The sequence below is a fragment of the Pipistrellus kuhlii genome, unplaced genomic scaffold (genome assembly GCF_014108245.1).
Source record: "Pipistrellus kuhlii isolate mPipKuh1 unplaced genomic scaffold, mPipKuh1.p scaffold_m20_p_3, whole genome shotgun sequence".
Lineage (NCBI taxonomy): Eukaryota > Metazoa > Chordata > Mammalia > Chiroptera > Vespertilionidae > Pipistrellus > Pipistrellus kuhlii.
The window spans coordinates 65,361,479-65,376,953 of NW_023425529.1; the positions used below are offsets into that span (position 1 = coordinate 65,361,479).

A 15,475-nucleotide genomic window follows, 5' to 3' on the forward strand; every position below is an offset into this window, starting at 1 on the left:
AGAATGTTTGTATCAGGATTTCCATTCAGTCTATATATATTACCCTGGAACCTGAGTCTGCTCTAGACACTGATTCTTTGCAAATACCAGATAAGGTTATTCTCAGGTCTGTATTCAATTCTTATTAATATTATTTTCTAAAAATGGACAGTGAATAATTTTTCATTTTAAGATTAAAACAAAGGATTGTCTTTTGAAAGCACGATTAGGGTCACATGGAAATGAGGTGGCTAGCATTGTGCAACCCGTGTGAGTTCACTGCTGCTGCATGTCTTGCCTTTAGCTGGGATGACAGCAGTTCGGTGAGCAGTGGTCTGAGCGACACCCTCGATAACATCAGCACCGATGACTTGAACACCGCGTCCTCAGTCAGCTCTTATTCCAACATCACTCTCCCTTCCAGGAAGAACACTCAGGTGAGAATCACCTGCTTTCCTTTTCCAGTGCTTCTGCCAGATTTTACCCAAAATTATTATATTTTAAAACTAAATGTAGCATAATCTCTTAATCTGAAATAATTACATAAACTGAAGCAGCTTGTGTGTGTATATATATTTTCTATGGGTTAAAATCTAACCCACGAAGATGTATGTTGCCATCTCTCTCTTAGTATTGATATAATTGTTTAAAATATAAAAAATATTTTTAATACTCTGAATTTGAGTAGTTCTTGATTAATATTATATTTATCTCTTAAATAAGTTACCGGCTCTCTTGAGGATGGTAAATCAAGAATGGATATTAAGTCATTAAATTTAATCTTGTCTTACCTTTTCTTGTTAGATTTGCCATAGAAAAAATTACCTCTTCATTTAAGTGTTTAATTAGGGTTTTCTGCACATATATTTATGTTGACATTCTCTAATATGTATAAGTGAGAATTCTGTGGCTAAAATTAGTGAAACTTAAATGAAAACAGAAAAAAAGTGGAGGACATTTTAGAATTCTCTTGAAATATAAATCAGTGCTTTAAACACACACACACACACACACACACAATTAACAGAATATAAATTTCAGTGCCTGATTCACACTTTATAGATTTTTCTGCACAACGTGTTTCTGTCGTATTTTCTTCCTAGCTGAAGACAGATTCAGAGAAACGCCCCACCACAGATGAGCCGTGGGATGGCACGGAGGAGCTGAAAAAAGCAGAAGAGGACTTGGACAGCCACGCGGATGGCGGTGGCAAGTGGAAGGGAGCTTGCTCGGGTCTCCCCGAAGACCCTGAGAAGGCGGGGCAGAAGGCCGCCCTGGCTGTTTCCCAGACAGGTTCCTGGAGAAGGGGCATGTCTGCCCAGGGAGGGGCGTCGTCCAGGCAGAAAGCTGGAACCAGTGCTCTCAAGACCCCTGGTAGGCTTGTCAGTGGACAGCTGCTCTGCACAACTGTTTCAATGGGTTGTTTCTATTTAATCTTTGTTCTCTGTAATAATAGCTTTCTTTTTGTTAAACCCTTCTTCCACATATCTATAACAACCTAAGCATTCTCTAGAAATCACTGTCATAATTTGGGGTTATTGAGTATCTTTATTTTGCCACAGCCATTTCTCATCATGTGGTAGTAAAATAAGGCTATTTTTTTTTTTTTTAAAAAAAAGGTTGTTTTAGTTCTGACTGCCTTGTGAAAGTTTTGAATAGTTGCATTAATGCCTCAAAGTTTCACTACCAACTGTGAGAGATAAGATCAACCACTTTAATGAGTTAGAATGCTGGGGATTTGGAACATCTTTTCTTTTTTATTATAATATTTTACAGAGAGGAGGGAGAGAAATAAAGGAAAATCAATGAGAAAGAAACATCTATCAGTTGCGTCCTGCACACCCCTTACTGGGGATGTGCCCATAACCAACGTACATGCCTTTGACTGGAATTGAAGTTAGTACCTTTCAGTCCACAGGCTGACTCTCTCTCCACTGAACCAAACCGGTTTTAGCTGGAACATCTTTATGAAAGAATCCTTTGAAACTGCAGCATCCTTTTTTTCCCCCCTAAGACTCTCTCCCTACTTTTTAAACGGTGCCTAATTTTAAATAGTGCCACCTGAAGCACTGGTGTAACAGGGCACTCCAAATGTAATCATCTCACGGATATTCAAATGAACTCCTTCTCTAGTACTTAACTTGATTGGATGAAGTGCTATCCTTCTAAAGAAAGAGTTGCAAGATATACAGCAATAATAAATAGCATAATTACGTGTTTTCAATGAGCTCCCTGATCTCTCACCACATTTGTCTAATAGCCCTATTTTCTTTTTGCAGCTTTTTACTCAATATATTAGAGTGCATGCCTATTTAGATCTAAAATAGATGTATCTCTAGAGCTGAAATCATATAAAGATGCATTCCCCTTTCACAGACTCTTGAAAGAAATACCATTATGAAATCATACTGTGCAGGCCAATAAATGCGTGTCTTTCTCATTAGGGAAAACGGATGATACCAAAGCTTCTGAGAAAGGCAAGACTCCCCTGAAAGGATCCTCGCTGCAGAGGTCCCCTTCCGATGCGGGGAAGAGCAGCGGGGATGAGGGGAAGAAGCCGCCCTCGGGCATAGCCAGGTCCACTGCCACGGGCTCCTTCGGGTTTAAGAAGCCCAGCGGAGTGGGGTCATCCCCCGGGATCACAAGCAGCAGCGGAGCCACCATCACCAGCGGCTCGGCCACGCTGGGGAAAATCCCCAAGTCCTCTGCCATCGGTGGGAAGTCAAACGCCGGGAGGAAAACCAGCCTGGACGGCTCCCAGAACCAGGACGACGTGGTGCTGCACGCCAGCTCCAAGGCCTCGCTGCAGTACCGCAGCCTGCCCCGCCCGTCCAAGTCCAGCGCCAGCGGCATCCCCGGCCGCGGCGGCCACCGGTCCAGCACCAGCAGCATCGACTCCAACGTCAGCAGCAAGTCGGCGGGCGCCGCCACCTCCAAGCTGAGGGAGCCCGCCAAGATCGGGTCCGGGCGCTCCAGTCCGGTCACGGTCAACCAGACGGACAAGGAGAAGGAGAAAGTGGCCGTCTCAGACTCAGAGAGTGTTTCTTTGTCAGGTTCCCCCAAGTCCAGCCCCACCTCTGCCAGTGCCTGTGGGACACCAGGGCTCAGGCAGCCAGGGTCCAAGTACCCTGACATTGCCTCACCGACATTCCGAAGGTAAGAATGGGGAACATGAGGTCAGGAGGCTGGGAAAATGCACCATGACATATGCATAGATACAAGTGTATTCTGAGACGCATACATCTTAGGTTCTTTTATTCCATTTTGAGCACAATGAGATTTAAGGAGCTGATCATATAAATAGCATAAAAGGGGTGCTCGTTTTGAGAAATGCTCAAACTTTCCAGTTTTGTTATGATTGTAGTACTATGGCTGGAGTGGAAGGAGGGGCGGGGAAGGGCAGCCAGGGGGAGGATCCATCCCCTGGTTGAACCCTTGGTTGAACTCCAGGTCAAGGGGAAATTTTTCATATTAGCTTTTTCTTATATAGGATTAGCAACACAAACAGCATTTATAAGAGACTTAAATGCACATAGCAATACCTAGAGAAAGTGAAAAGAGAAAGTAATAGCTTGTAAATTTCCATAGATTTTCCGTCTCTTTTTTCATGATTAAAAATAAAGTAAAACAACATAGATCCTTAGGACTATTATTATTCATCTCCAATATTTATTAACCTTCTGGCTCTTAATGAGTTGATGATCATGAAAGTAGAAGTGTTCCTTGTAACAGAGGATGCTGGACACATTTATGTACTACTATATATTAACCTTTTTTGAAAATTAAGGTACAATCTGATTGACAAAATTTGAAAGCATTCTGATGTTGGGAATAGGATGACAACTAAGGAATGCACTAGGTTTTCTAACTCTTCATCAGATTTCTTGACATGAGTGTGGTAAGAAGATTGGCTTGGTTTCTGTACTAGGACTGTCTTTGTTATTGAATATGTAGAGTTCTGCACTAAAATATCACTATATTTAAATATTAGTCTGTTCTAAGTGACAGGAAGAGACATACAGTTAAAGACTTAAACAAATAGTTAAACCTTTGCAGGTATGTTTTCTCATTGGGGAAATGATAGAGTATGATTTATATGCTATTACATGCTAAGTGTTTTTAATGTTTGTTTTTATTATAGTGCCTAAACCAAAAACCTTAATATCTGGGAGGAAAAAAGAGTCTCAAAATAGTTGCATTTCAAGCAATCTCAGATACATGATTGTTTGAAAAACTAGAGGGTGTATTCCTCAGTAGAAATATTAATCCTGAAAAACTGGCTTTTTGAAATGTTGATTCTCATCAGAAAGAATAAACTATGGCTTGTAGTGAGAGTAAATATTTCCGTCGCTCAAGTAAAAGCCAAGAGTGCCCTCCAGTGGCCCATTACCTATGAAACAATTTCTCATATTCGTCATAAAATATTTCACTATAGGAAATATGGATTTCATTGCAACTTAAATTAGTAATCATTATGCCATTACTTCATATCACTTTATTTCCATATTTACATAAATTTGATTATGTCATCTTCACTTACAAAACTAAAATGTTTTCTCAACTAAGCTCCACAGCATCTAACCTTTGCACCAACTATGTTTCAAATCACTAACAAGAATACGAATTTGAATAACACTGGCAACTGACATAAAACCCTGTGGCCTTTCTTGGGGAAAATAAAAACAAAGCTGACATGTTGCCAGTAATGTCAACTATTATCTCTCACCAACTACTTCCTGAAGGTTACTCAGGCTGGCAACTGTGCAACATGACCTCCCAAACCTTGCCTGACACATTCCTGTTAGACCTGAATAAAATGTAAAGCATGTTTCTTACGTACCGAATGCGTAGAAGTTGTTTCATTATAATGGTTCTATAAATAGGTAACAGCAAATGCAGTCAAACTTAATTTTTATGAAAGCTTCTCAAGGTCCCTTACAGTGCGAAAGCCAGGGATGTTCATGTCTGATTGATTTTGGTTTGCCCCCTTCCCACCAGCCCCTGGGCAGTAGCATCCCAGTGTGGCCTTACCCTAATGGTGATCTGAGAGATTTTTAGCAGCAGATTAATAATTTCAAGCTTACAGAGTTCATTAACATAGAGACAGGAAGTGCTTGGTAGCTGGGCACATCCAAGCACCCCTCGGCTTTATGTACTGAACCCTTCATATTAAATGTGGATTTTTTCTCGGAACAACTGAAGTTGTTATTTGTTTTTCTTTTAGGTTGTTTGGTGCCAAGGCAGGTGGCAAATCTGCCTCTGCACCTAGCACTGAGGGTGTGAAAGCCTCCTCAGTAATGCCCAGCCCTAGTACCACCTTAGCGCGCCAAGGCAGCCTGGAGTCACCGTCGTCCGGCACGGGCAGCATGGGCAGTGCTGGTGGGCTAAGTGGCAGCAGCAGCCCTCTCTTCAATAAGCCCTCAGACTTAACCACAGACGTCATAAGCTTAAGTCACTCGTTGGCGTCCAGCCCGGCATCGGTTCACTCTTTCACGTCAGGTGGTCTTGTGTGGGCTGCCAATCTGAGCAGTTCCTCTGCGGGCAGCAAGGACACTCCGAGTTACCAGTCCATGACTAGCCTCCATACGAGCTCTGAGTCCATTGACCTCCCCCTCAGCCACCATGGCTCCCTGTCTGGACTGACCACAGGCACTCACGAGGTGCAGAGCCTGCTCATGAGAACGGGTAGTGTGAGATCTACTCTCTCAGAAAGGTGAGCTTTCCTGGAGGCATGGATGCAGCCCTCTCCCCTGCCCCCCCTCCCCATGGTACCCACCCCTTTCCCCATTAAATCCCTGTGATTTCAGTGGGAGTGCCACTTTGCAAAGGGGCGTAAAATGGATGCAAATGGGCCTTTCATTTGCTCTTATTACAAAATTTACACAAGAAAAAAAAATCTTTAAGGATAGGATAATTGGATAATTAAGTTTCTTGATATGAATTCATACACATACCCAACAGGCAGTTGGAATAAAATTCAAAGCATGCATTTATGTCTTGAATGATGTCTTCTTGAGCCATTTTAATGATTTGGCTTAAGCTCCAGGACAAAACAGCTCCTTGTGGTAATTTAAGCATTTTTAAAGACCAAATTTAAATCGATTCTGCAATTATGCTCTGAGCAATATATGTTAAAGTTGCTTTATAAGCACTTCTATGGAAAAATAGCAAATGGACCACTTGGAGGATCCTAGTTGAATTAGAAAAGAAAAATCAATTGTCAGATATGAATTCTTACAGAAAATTATAATAGCACCAGTGACATTTTTATAAGGCCCTTTGAAAATACATCTCATTACAAAATATTTCTCATTGGTTTAATGAGTTATGGGTTTTTGAAAATTAAAATGAAAAGTATAATGAGGCATTTCTTACCTGTAATACTTACTATTATAGAAAGTATCACTGATGACTAAAGTGGATCTAGATTCTCTCCCCACAAAAGTTTCTTTCTTAGATATTTTGGTATTGATTCATTTTCCCAGGAAAACATTTTTAAACTGCGATTTTTTTCTAATGAACTTACTGCTATTTGTTTCTTGGCACACCTAAAGCTTTTAAATAAAAAAAAAAAAGGTCTTGGGCACATACCTTAACCCTGCTATTTGTGAAAGCACTACTAGTCACTGAAATTGCCTGATACCCTTCCCTAAATCAGGAGTGCGGAACGCCCAGCCCGCGGGCCTTAAAGTCCCACAAAATCATTTGGTCTGGTTGTTCCACGGCATTAGGGGTGAGTTCGTTAAATGTTTGACCGAATATAGCAGGCTAATTTTTTTAAGTTGATAATTTTGTATGATCTATGAATAATGTTATAAATATACAGATGGCCCTTGGCAAAAAAAAAAAAAAAAAAAGGTTCCCTCCCCACCCTTCCCTAAATTTTTGTCAGTCCAGTATTGATGCTGGCTAGCCTTATTCCCAGAATCATTTGTTAAAGACATCAACTAAAGCCCTTATCTAAACACTCACTCCAGTATACCAGTTGTCCATCAGTGTAAGATTTCCCACTGCTCTTCCCTGTTTCTCTTGCTTTCCTGAAATAAAAAAACCCAGAGCAAAACATTGCTTCCATCCCATTTGCTTCCCACTCCCCTATCAATGGTACATGGACAGCCATGCAAATGAGACTTCCCCTTGAGAAAAGGATTTTAAAGCTAATTGTAACATTGATGCTTGATACTTCTTATGGTAGGCTGCTAATTACAAAATACAACTTTCCTCACAAACAAAAAAATTGTTCCAGGAGAAATAGAATAAGCAGCTGGGTAGTATTTCCCCTCTAGGTTTGTCATTATGGGCAGCATACACAAAAACACTGATATAAGTACTATTGCATTTAATATTTGATCTAAAAAGTTAACTTCTTACAGCATCCTAGATGTGAGTTTCAGCACTTTACAGGTAAATGGGTATTCTCATATGTCATTTTCAAAAATTCTAACAAGTAAATAAAATTATATTGAAAATATATTAACAACCTGTAGTTTTAATGAACATATTCTAGATAGTTTACTGATATGTGAGGAATCCAAATAATTTTATAACCAAATCAAGCACATTGCAAATAAGTTATTCTTTATCAAAATGACCTTCTAAAATGCTAATTAATTTTTAGTCATAAACATGACTGCAATAAATCGATAATTTAGCCATCAATCTATTTCTTTCAGACATTTAAAATTCAAAATAATAATCAACTAGTTGTAATCATGTAGCTAGCCCTCAAATTAAGCCAGATGATAAGTTTAAATTATATATATATATATATATATATATATATATATAATAAATGCAATGTTAATATTTTAGTTTGATCTATATTTTAGATGTCAATATACATTTTCACTATACAAATGCACTGGCAAGTAGGCAGTTACTTATTCTCTTTAAGCAAATCTTTAACTGTTGTTCATTCATTGAAACAGACCAGTTTTAAAAATGAGAGTGTTTTAATATAGAAATAGCCAGATGAACAATTTTTCTAAATTAACTTTTAAAATTAATTTTGAACAAGTTAATGTTTGCCATTGATTCTTAGTAAAATATATTGATGACTATTAAACTGTGAAAATTAAATACATTCATGGGTATAGTATATGATATAAGTATCGATTAGTTCCTCCAGAAGTTGTACTTTTTCTTTCTTGGGAACAAAATTGAAAGTAGTTTCCTCTAATCCTTCAAAGCACATTTAAAAAAGTGTATGATTTATTGAAGACAAAATTAGATCCTATCAAAGATGCTGGCTTAGTTACAATTAAGCAATCAGTAGAATGTTGAGAACACTAAAGAAACCAAAGTGCCATACCTGAAAGAAAGTATACTGCAATGTAAATACCTAAGATTATGTAATCAGAGACATGTAATAGAAGTAAACAGAAGCTCCTGCCTTAACCTTTTCATCTACAATATCTACTGTATTGATAATCGTATTCGAGTACCATTGACTCAGTTTTTCATAAAAATTTTAATTTTTGTTTAAAATCCTATTTATCATCTTTAAAAGAAGATAAAATATCATAAAGTAATAAATAAACAAACCAGCAATAAGTTCTTATTTTCCCTTTAGCTACTCTAGTCATTGATAGCCCTTAGGCCATAACCAGTTTATGTTTGTTTTGTTTGTTTTGCTTTATGTGACTTAACCAAATTTGGAAAATAATTTAAAGTAGTAGCCAACTTTAGAAATTTCTAGCTTGTCTTTAAATGTCTGATCTAATAACATGGCATTCACTGTCCTGCACAGGCGCCTATTGGCTTTAGACAAACAGTGACTGTCCTTTTCAGTTTATTGATTAAAATCCCCACTCCACTCATTTCCATGGCCTGCCTAGCCCTTGCAGGCATATGAGTTAGCGATGTTTCAGGGTTTGTGGAATGTGTCTACATTATAAAATCATTAATATTTATATTTAAACAGATATTTCTACCTAAAGTTTTAACTTACATTGATAAATTTAATTTTATATATATATAAAATTTGTCTTTCATTAAGTGTTCTGCATGATATAAACATATAATTTTTATACCATTAATAACATTGGCAAAACAATGCCTATATTCAATTTCCTCTACAATGTTAAACTTTAGTAAATTTGTACACATGAAAAAGATAATCTTTAAAATGGCCTATAATCATATTAATGCTTTAACACAATGTAGTTCACATTTAGAGGTTTCTTGTATTTGTTCAGTGTGATTCCTTTTTGTTTGTTTATTTAGCCACACTACAAAAAACTTTTATAGACAAGATATATGTTAGAACTGGCCTCTCCATAATATGGTAATTACCTAATGAGGACACTCCCAAAAAATAAAATTAAAGTTTTAGAATACCTTTGGATGCTTAATATTTCAGAGCCAAATAATGGAGTATACACAGAAGAAAACATTTTAGCTTTGATTTTGAGTGATTAAAATTCAAGTCAATATGAATTAAATTTCATTCATGCTATGTCATCCCATTACGCATATATCCTGTGTATTTAATTTTGATCATGTGAGGTTCTAATGAAAGAGAGCTATAATTCTGCAAAATCACATTAATTGTACTATTTGGTTATCCACATGCTAGAGATTGCAACAGAAATCTCAAGACCTGTTCCATTTAATTGTTGAAATCCTCTTCCTCTATTTTTAGAGAAGCCATTTCTCATTTCTCCAGACACATTCTTTCATCTCTTTCTACAATCAATTTAGAATTCCTTTGAGAATTCTTTAAAATAGATAACAATAAAGCATAGAGCCTTAAAATACCTATTTATAATTTCCAAAAAAAATGGCATAGTGTAATTTCATTAAAACTTGTAAATAAATTATGCCAGGCACATTGTTTCAAGCAGATGTTTATTATATATTATTTGTACTTTTATATGAAAATAGGAATAAATCTCCCTTTATTTTTATTAAAAGTAATTTTAATACCAAAATAAATACTAAGTAAGGTTTGTATCTTCTCTGCCTTGAGAACTTGTCAATTTAACTTAATAGAGCAAGTCTATCTTGATTCCACCTCTGTGTTTCTCTTGCATAGCAGAAGTCTAGTCAGTGGTATGGAGAGAGAAAAACTACAAATTGTTAGGTAAATAGAATATTGAGAGTGATTATTCTAATATACAATGTAACCTGTTCTAATAAGCTTGTCACTAAATTGTAATTGATTGGACATGGGTTAGAAAGGAGCACACATGTGTTGCAACAGTAGATATCTGGTCACCTTTGGTAGTCCTTTTCCAAAGAGTTAAGCATTAAATATATGTTTCAAAAAACTTATTTTGTTTATTTCAAACAGAGAACCATTTTTGTTGGATGTGTAACTTGGAAGTTTTGTTTACATTATGTCCTTAGGGATTTTCTTTGTTTTAACAGCATACAACTTGACAGAAATACACTACCCAAAAAGGGACTAAGGTATATATTCTCTTGGCACAATTGCTGCCTTTCTTTCTGTTGTTACTTAAACTTTGTGTGCTGTCTTTCTTCCTCTCCCTTTGTTTGTTTGCAGTGAAGCACCTGGTATTGAGAATGATAGCACTTTTAAACCTTTCTCAGGTCTGAGGAGTAGGTAAGATAGCGCTCAGGTAGAGAAACTCATAGAGGATGAGACCCAAATTAAATCTAATGTAGATACCCCTTTGAGGGCAGCAACTTTAGTAGAATGCAGAAATCACTTTTGGAATTTAAAATTAACTTCCTTAACTTTTACATCTTGGTGACATATGCTTGCAAAACCTCAAATCCCATATAGTGTACGGATGTAGCCAGGTAATGTTGAAAAGATGTTCTAATTTGAAGCAATAAAAATATATTTCCATTAGCAGAGGACAAATACTATAATTAGGTATGAGTTTCTAATGAATCATTTTGGTAAAGATTCAAGAGTTTTAATTTCTGTGTGTGTTTTTTAAGAGTGCTTATATCTATCAGATTAATTTAAATATTAGTCTAGTGTTATATAATCTCAAAATAACTTTTCAGTTCATCATAAAAAGTAAAAAAGAAATATAATTTATGCCCATCCATTATTGCACACTTTTATCTTAGGGGGAGAATGAACTATAATGGAGCTATGACACCATATGAATATAAAAAGTTGATTGCTCTTTGGTGCTAAGAATTTACTTATTCTGGTGAAAGTCAGTACTGACCAAATAGGTTTTTTACAGTATCCCTTTTAGCTCCAGTTCCTTAGCAATAGCAAACAGCTTGCAATTAGTCAGTTTTAAGACTCTGTTCTATAGTGTATCTATAATAATAATCTATAATAATAAAAATGTAATGGTCTAATTAGACTGGATGTCCTTCTGGACAGCCGTCGGGACAAAGCCAGGGCCGCGAGGGCTGCGGTAAGCTGCTGCAGCTATAAGGGTCGAGCCCGCTTGCACACATTTTGTGCACTGGGCCTCTAGTTTTCTAATAAAGTAAAAACATTCTCCCTCCTTCTTTCAGAAAAAGAAAATCTAGATACGATGTCAAGTGGCATTTTAAACAGATAAATAGTTTCCTTTACTTAAAAAAAGAGAGCTGTGAATTTATGTTCCATTCCCTCTGCTTTTCTATGACAATCACTCCAATTCTCTTGTCCACCATTTGCAGTCTATGTTTCATCCTTTTCGAAACCTCCTAAGCACTGTGCTTTTGAGTCCTTCTCAATTAACACGGCTGTCTGCTCGTTATTTATAATTTTCAACTACATATCTCACAAAAGCATACTTTTTTTTTCAACATTATCTTTTCATCTCCCTGTGAAATTCAAACAGATGGTGTCAAATCATCTGGAAGAACTAAGCACTTATAATTCAATTCAATGAGAATGTTGTGTAGTCTGAACAATAAGCTCCTCTCACTCGCTTTCCTCTCTTGCTATTGCTTTGCCCCTTTAGATGTGCTTAAGTGTCTCAGCTGTGCTGTTTTGCAGATACACCCCATCATCTCGGCAGGCCAACCAAGAAGAGGGCAAAGAGTGGTTGCGCTCCCATTCAACCGGCGGGCTGCAGGACACCGGCAGCCAGTCGCCTCTGGTCTCCCCTTCTGCCATGTCAGCTTCTGCAACAGGAAAATACCACTTCTCAAACTTGGGTAAAATAGTCTAAAATGACAATTTCACCTCATTCCTTTCGCCACCTCCCTCAAGGGAGCCCTTATATCTCTCCCAAAAATTATTTACTTAAAGAAGTGATAAAGGCACCCTTTTTAAGAGTACTTTTATTCGTGTGATTGCTTGCTGTTTACAAAATAATTTTCAAATATTATGTAGTTTGTTGCTCATGACATCTTGACACATGTTGTTATTTTACAGTCTAAGGTCCCAAGGGCGCAGGCCTGAATAAAAAGCCAACCAAAAGTAAGAAGCAGAGACAATCATGGGTTCCAAACACCCAACTCTAAGCCAAGGGGATTCTTTTACCCTTCAAAAGGAGTAGGGCATCTGGTATTTTCTTTAAAATGTATTTAAAAGCCCATATAACAAAATTAATCATCTTAGTTGTAGAAAAAATAGAAATATTTTTTAAAATGTGACTTTATGACTCCACGGTAATTTATTTCACTGTTTTAAAGTTAAAACCCTCAAATGCATATGAAATTTTCTATTAAATTAATGCACTGGGAAAATTTTGGGGTAAATATGATTTTTAAAAAACAACAAATCGCTAACTAGCTTAGCCATTGGATTACTTTGTGCTTAGATCAGCTGTATAAAATATAAAATCATTGGTATAAACAGAAGGATGTAAGAAGTCTAAACATACATGCCAGCTATTATTACATAGATCAATTTTTTTTCTATCCAAAATACATTTTGGATACAACTTGACGATTAATAACAGTCCCAGTGAGGCATCTCAAACCTAGTAAGACTCATTGTCATCTCACGAGTGATAACAATTGTTCAGACTGGTTTTCTACCTTGTGCGAGGGTCATCATGTAGAAGATTTACTATCAACCTGCAACTGCCAAGTTCTATGTACTTGGTGGACTCTTCTGCATACAGAGTGATGTTTAAACACCCTTTTATTGAAGTGCTCTGTATCGTTTGTGCTTCCAGGGGTCCCTCCAGCTTGAATAACCTTCTGCTCACCTTTCAAGCTATTCAGAATTAACCCCTTTCTTCTATACTCAGGGAAACAGAATCTTAGCTGGAAGAGACCTAGGCAAAGACTGGAAGCTTGGGAAATTTAAATTTCTTATATTTTCTTTTATTTTTTTTATTTTGCTTTTTCCATTAAAGAGATATATTCTTTATAAAAAGAAAACTGCAGACTCTAGGAAGACAACCTCTTCTTCATTGGCTAACTGAAAATGTCTTGTTATTGTATTTCTAGCATGAACAATAGAGGTAACTTGCTGGTTTTGTTTAAGACTACTTTAGTAATTGGCATCCTGCTCTCATGGAAGTGCTAGGAGAAAAGAGGGCCTCTCTCCACCTGTTAGTGACCATTTCAGAGGCAGTCTCTTGGCTTATCTTAAATAGGGACACCCTGTAGATTTCTCCTTCCATAAGAATCGGAATCACGTCTTCACTTTCTATCAACCTGCTAGTTTTATCATCCAAGCCCTTTAATAGCAGGCTATGTGTGCTTTGTTTTTCAGTGAGTCCAACAAATCTGTCTCAATTTAACCTTCCCGGGCCCAGCATGATGCGCTCAAATAGCATCCCAGCGCAAGACTCTTCCTTCGACCTCTACGATGACTCCCAGCTCTGTGGGAGTGCCACGTCTCTGGAGGAAAGACCCCGTGCCATCAGCCATTCCGGCTCCTTTCGAGACAGCATGGAAGAAGGTAGGTGTGGAGGAAGATAAAGGTGAAGTTACTTTATTTAACTCTGAGATTAAAACTATCACATCACAAGAATTCCTGAAGAGTAAATAAAGGAGGTTGTGAACTCTTATTTGATGAACCCTGAAGCTTGAAGAAGTTTCAGTGTGCATTACACTTTCTTTCTTTATGTATTTGGAAATATGCCAGAAATTGTTTTAATACTGGACTATAGAATGGTTCAGAATAAATTCTCATGCAAAAATGTACATAATTTTAGAAATTATTTGCCCTCACATATCAAAATCAGCGTGAATGCTTCGACATCTCTGTTAAAGGGCCAAGAGGATATAAGAATCAGAAAAACTTATGAAACTACCATGTTCTCAGAAACTTCCTCTTGTGTTAGTTTTATATCATGTCACTTTTTAATTCATATTATATCCACTTTTTGCTTTATAAGTTACATTTCCTTATTTAATGCAATGAAATTCTCACCTGTCCTAATAAATTTATTTGTAGTTGTAAAGTGCTCCATGAACACTTTCTAAAAACATTTAGGAGGCTTAATTGATTTTCAAATGTATATAATTTTCTAAACTATAAAACCTCAAATGTCAAAGTTGATAATAATACTGGGAGATTTTCCTCTTTTATTTAATGAGTAATTTTAAGTACTCATAAAGGAAACGTGGCACTCGCATTATAAATCATATCAGTTAATGGTAAAATTAAAGTAAGTGTAGAAGTTCAAATTGATTAGAATAAAATCAAACATTAAATTGTCCGTACTCTCCTATTCCTTAATAATTATGCATAAAAGAAAGGACTTAGGTCTTGAAAGTTACTATGGCTTAAGCCTCTGCCCACCCATTTATTTGTGGAATGAACATGAGCAAATTTCCTAACTTTATTACCCCTAATTTCTGCTCCTGTAATTCAGCAGGTTTGTTATGAGGGTGAAATTAAAGTAAAGAATAGTTTTGTTCCTTTCTCTGTCCCCTCCCCACCTTCTTATTTAAAGTATCTCTGATTGAAAGCTCAGGCAGCTGTGAACATTAGCTCATGGTTTTCAGGTCACCACTATGAGCTCAAGGTGCTGGCACTAAATCAGTTCACCACAGATGCCACTGTTTTTGAGATAGTCACCAAACCACTGAGCTCACTGTGAGAAAGAGTGGATTCTGCCCTGAGAGTCGCCTGATTACCGCAATGCAGATAGAAAAAGAGATAAATAATCTCCAGGGTTGTCTCTGCTTTTCTGAAATGGTTCTTTCACCCTCTTCATAGGCGGGCCTCTCACAGTACTGCAGAAACAAACTGCGAAGCATGCTGATGGATTTCTAGAGTGCCTCATTTACAAACAGCATGCTGTTCATACGCTGGAAACTCTGGCCTTCCGTTTATGAGTTTTAAATAATCAGCTTTTCTGGCTAAGAGCCTGAGTGGGCAAGATGGCTTTTTGATGGCTATGCATTGAATACTGAATTATTATAATTCTTAAAAGTGTGGTCTAGAATCAAAGAATCATTGGGCTAGAGCGACAGAAGGGCGTTTAATGATGCACTACCCCATGGGCACAGTGAAAGATGAGGAAACTTAGCTACAGACTCTAAGATCATAGCCCTATAAGTATTAAGTGATCATAAGCAATACAGTTAATGGCAGAAATACTGCAAAAGTAGCTGAAAATTAACTGAAAATAGACCTCCAGATTCGTTGTTCACCTTCTTTCTG

General features: G+C 37.1%; 1 protein-coding gene across 6 annotated transcripts in view; it reads left to right on the forward strand.

Annotated features, from left to right (window-relative positions):
- NAV3 (neuron navigator 3) overlaps positions 1-15,475 on the forward strand; it is a 558,961-nt gene that overhangs the window by 464,397 nt on the left and 79,089 nt on the right. For 4 of the 6 annotated variants that reach the window (XM_045588279.1, XM_036456217.2, XM_036456218.2 and 1 more), the window contains 7 exons: positions 284-416; positions 1,083-1,353; positions 2,424-3,135; positions 5,204-5,692; positions 10,351-10,392; positions 11,900-12,060; positions 13,574-13,762. In XM_045588279.1, coding sequence (XP_045444235.1) covers positions 284-416; positions 1,083-1,353; positions 2,424-3,135; positions 5,204-5,692; positions 10,351-10,392; positions 11,900-12,060; positions 13,574-13,762 — 1,997 coding nt within the window. The remainder of the gene's footprint in view (positions 1-283; positions 417-1,082; positions 1,354-2,423; positions 3,136-5,203; positions 5,693-10,350; positions 10,393-11,899; positions 12,061-13,573; positions 13,763-15,475) is intronic. The other 2 variants (XM_045588277.1, XM_045588280.1) reach the window with 2 other exon arrangements.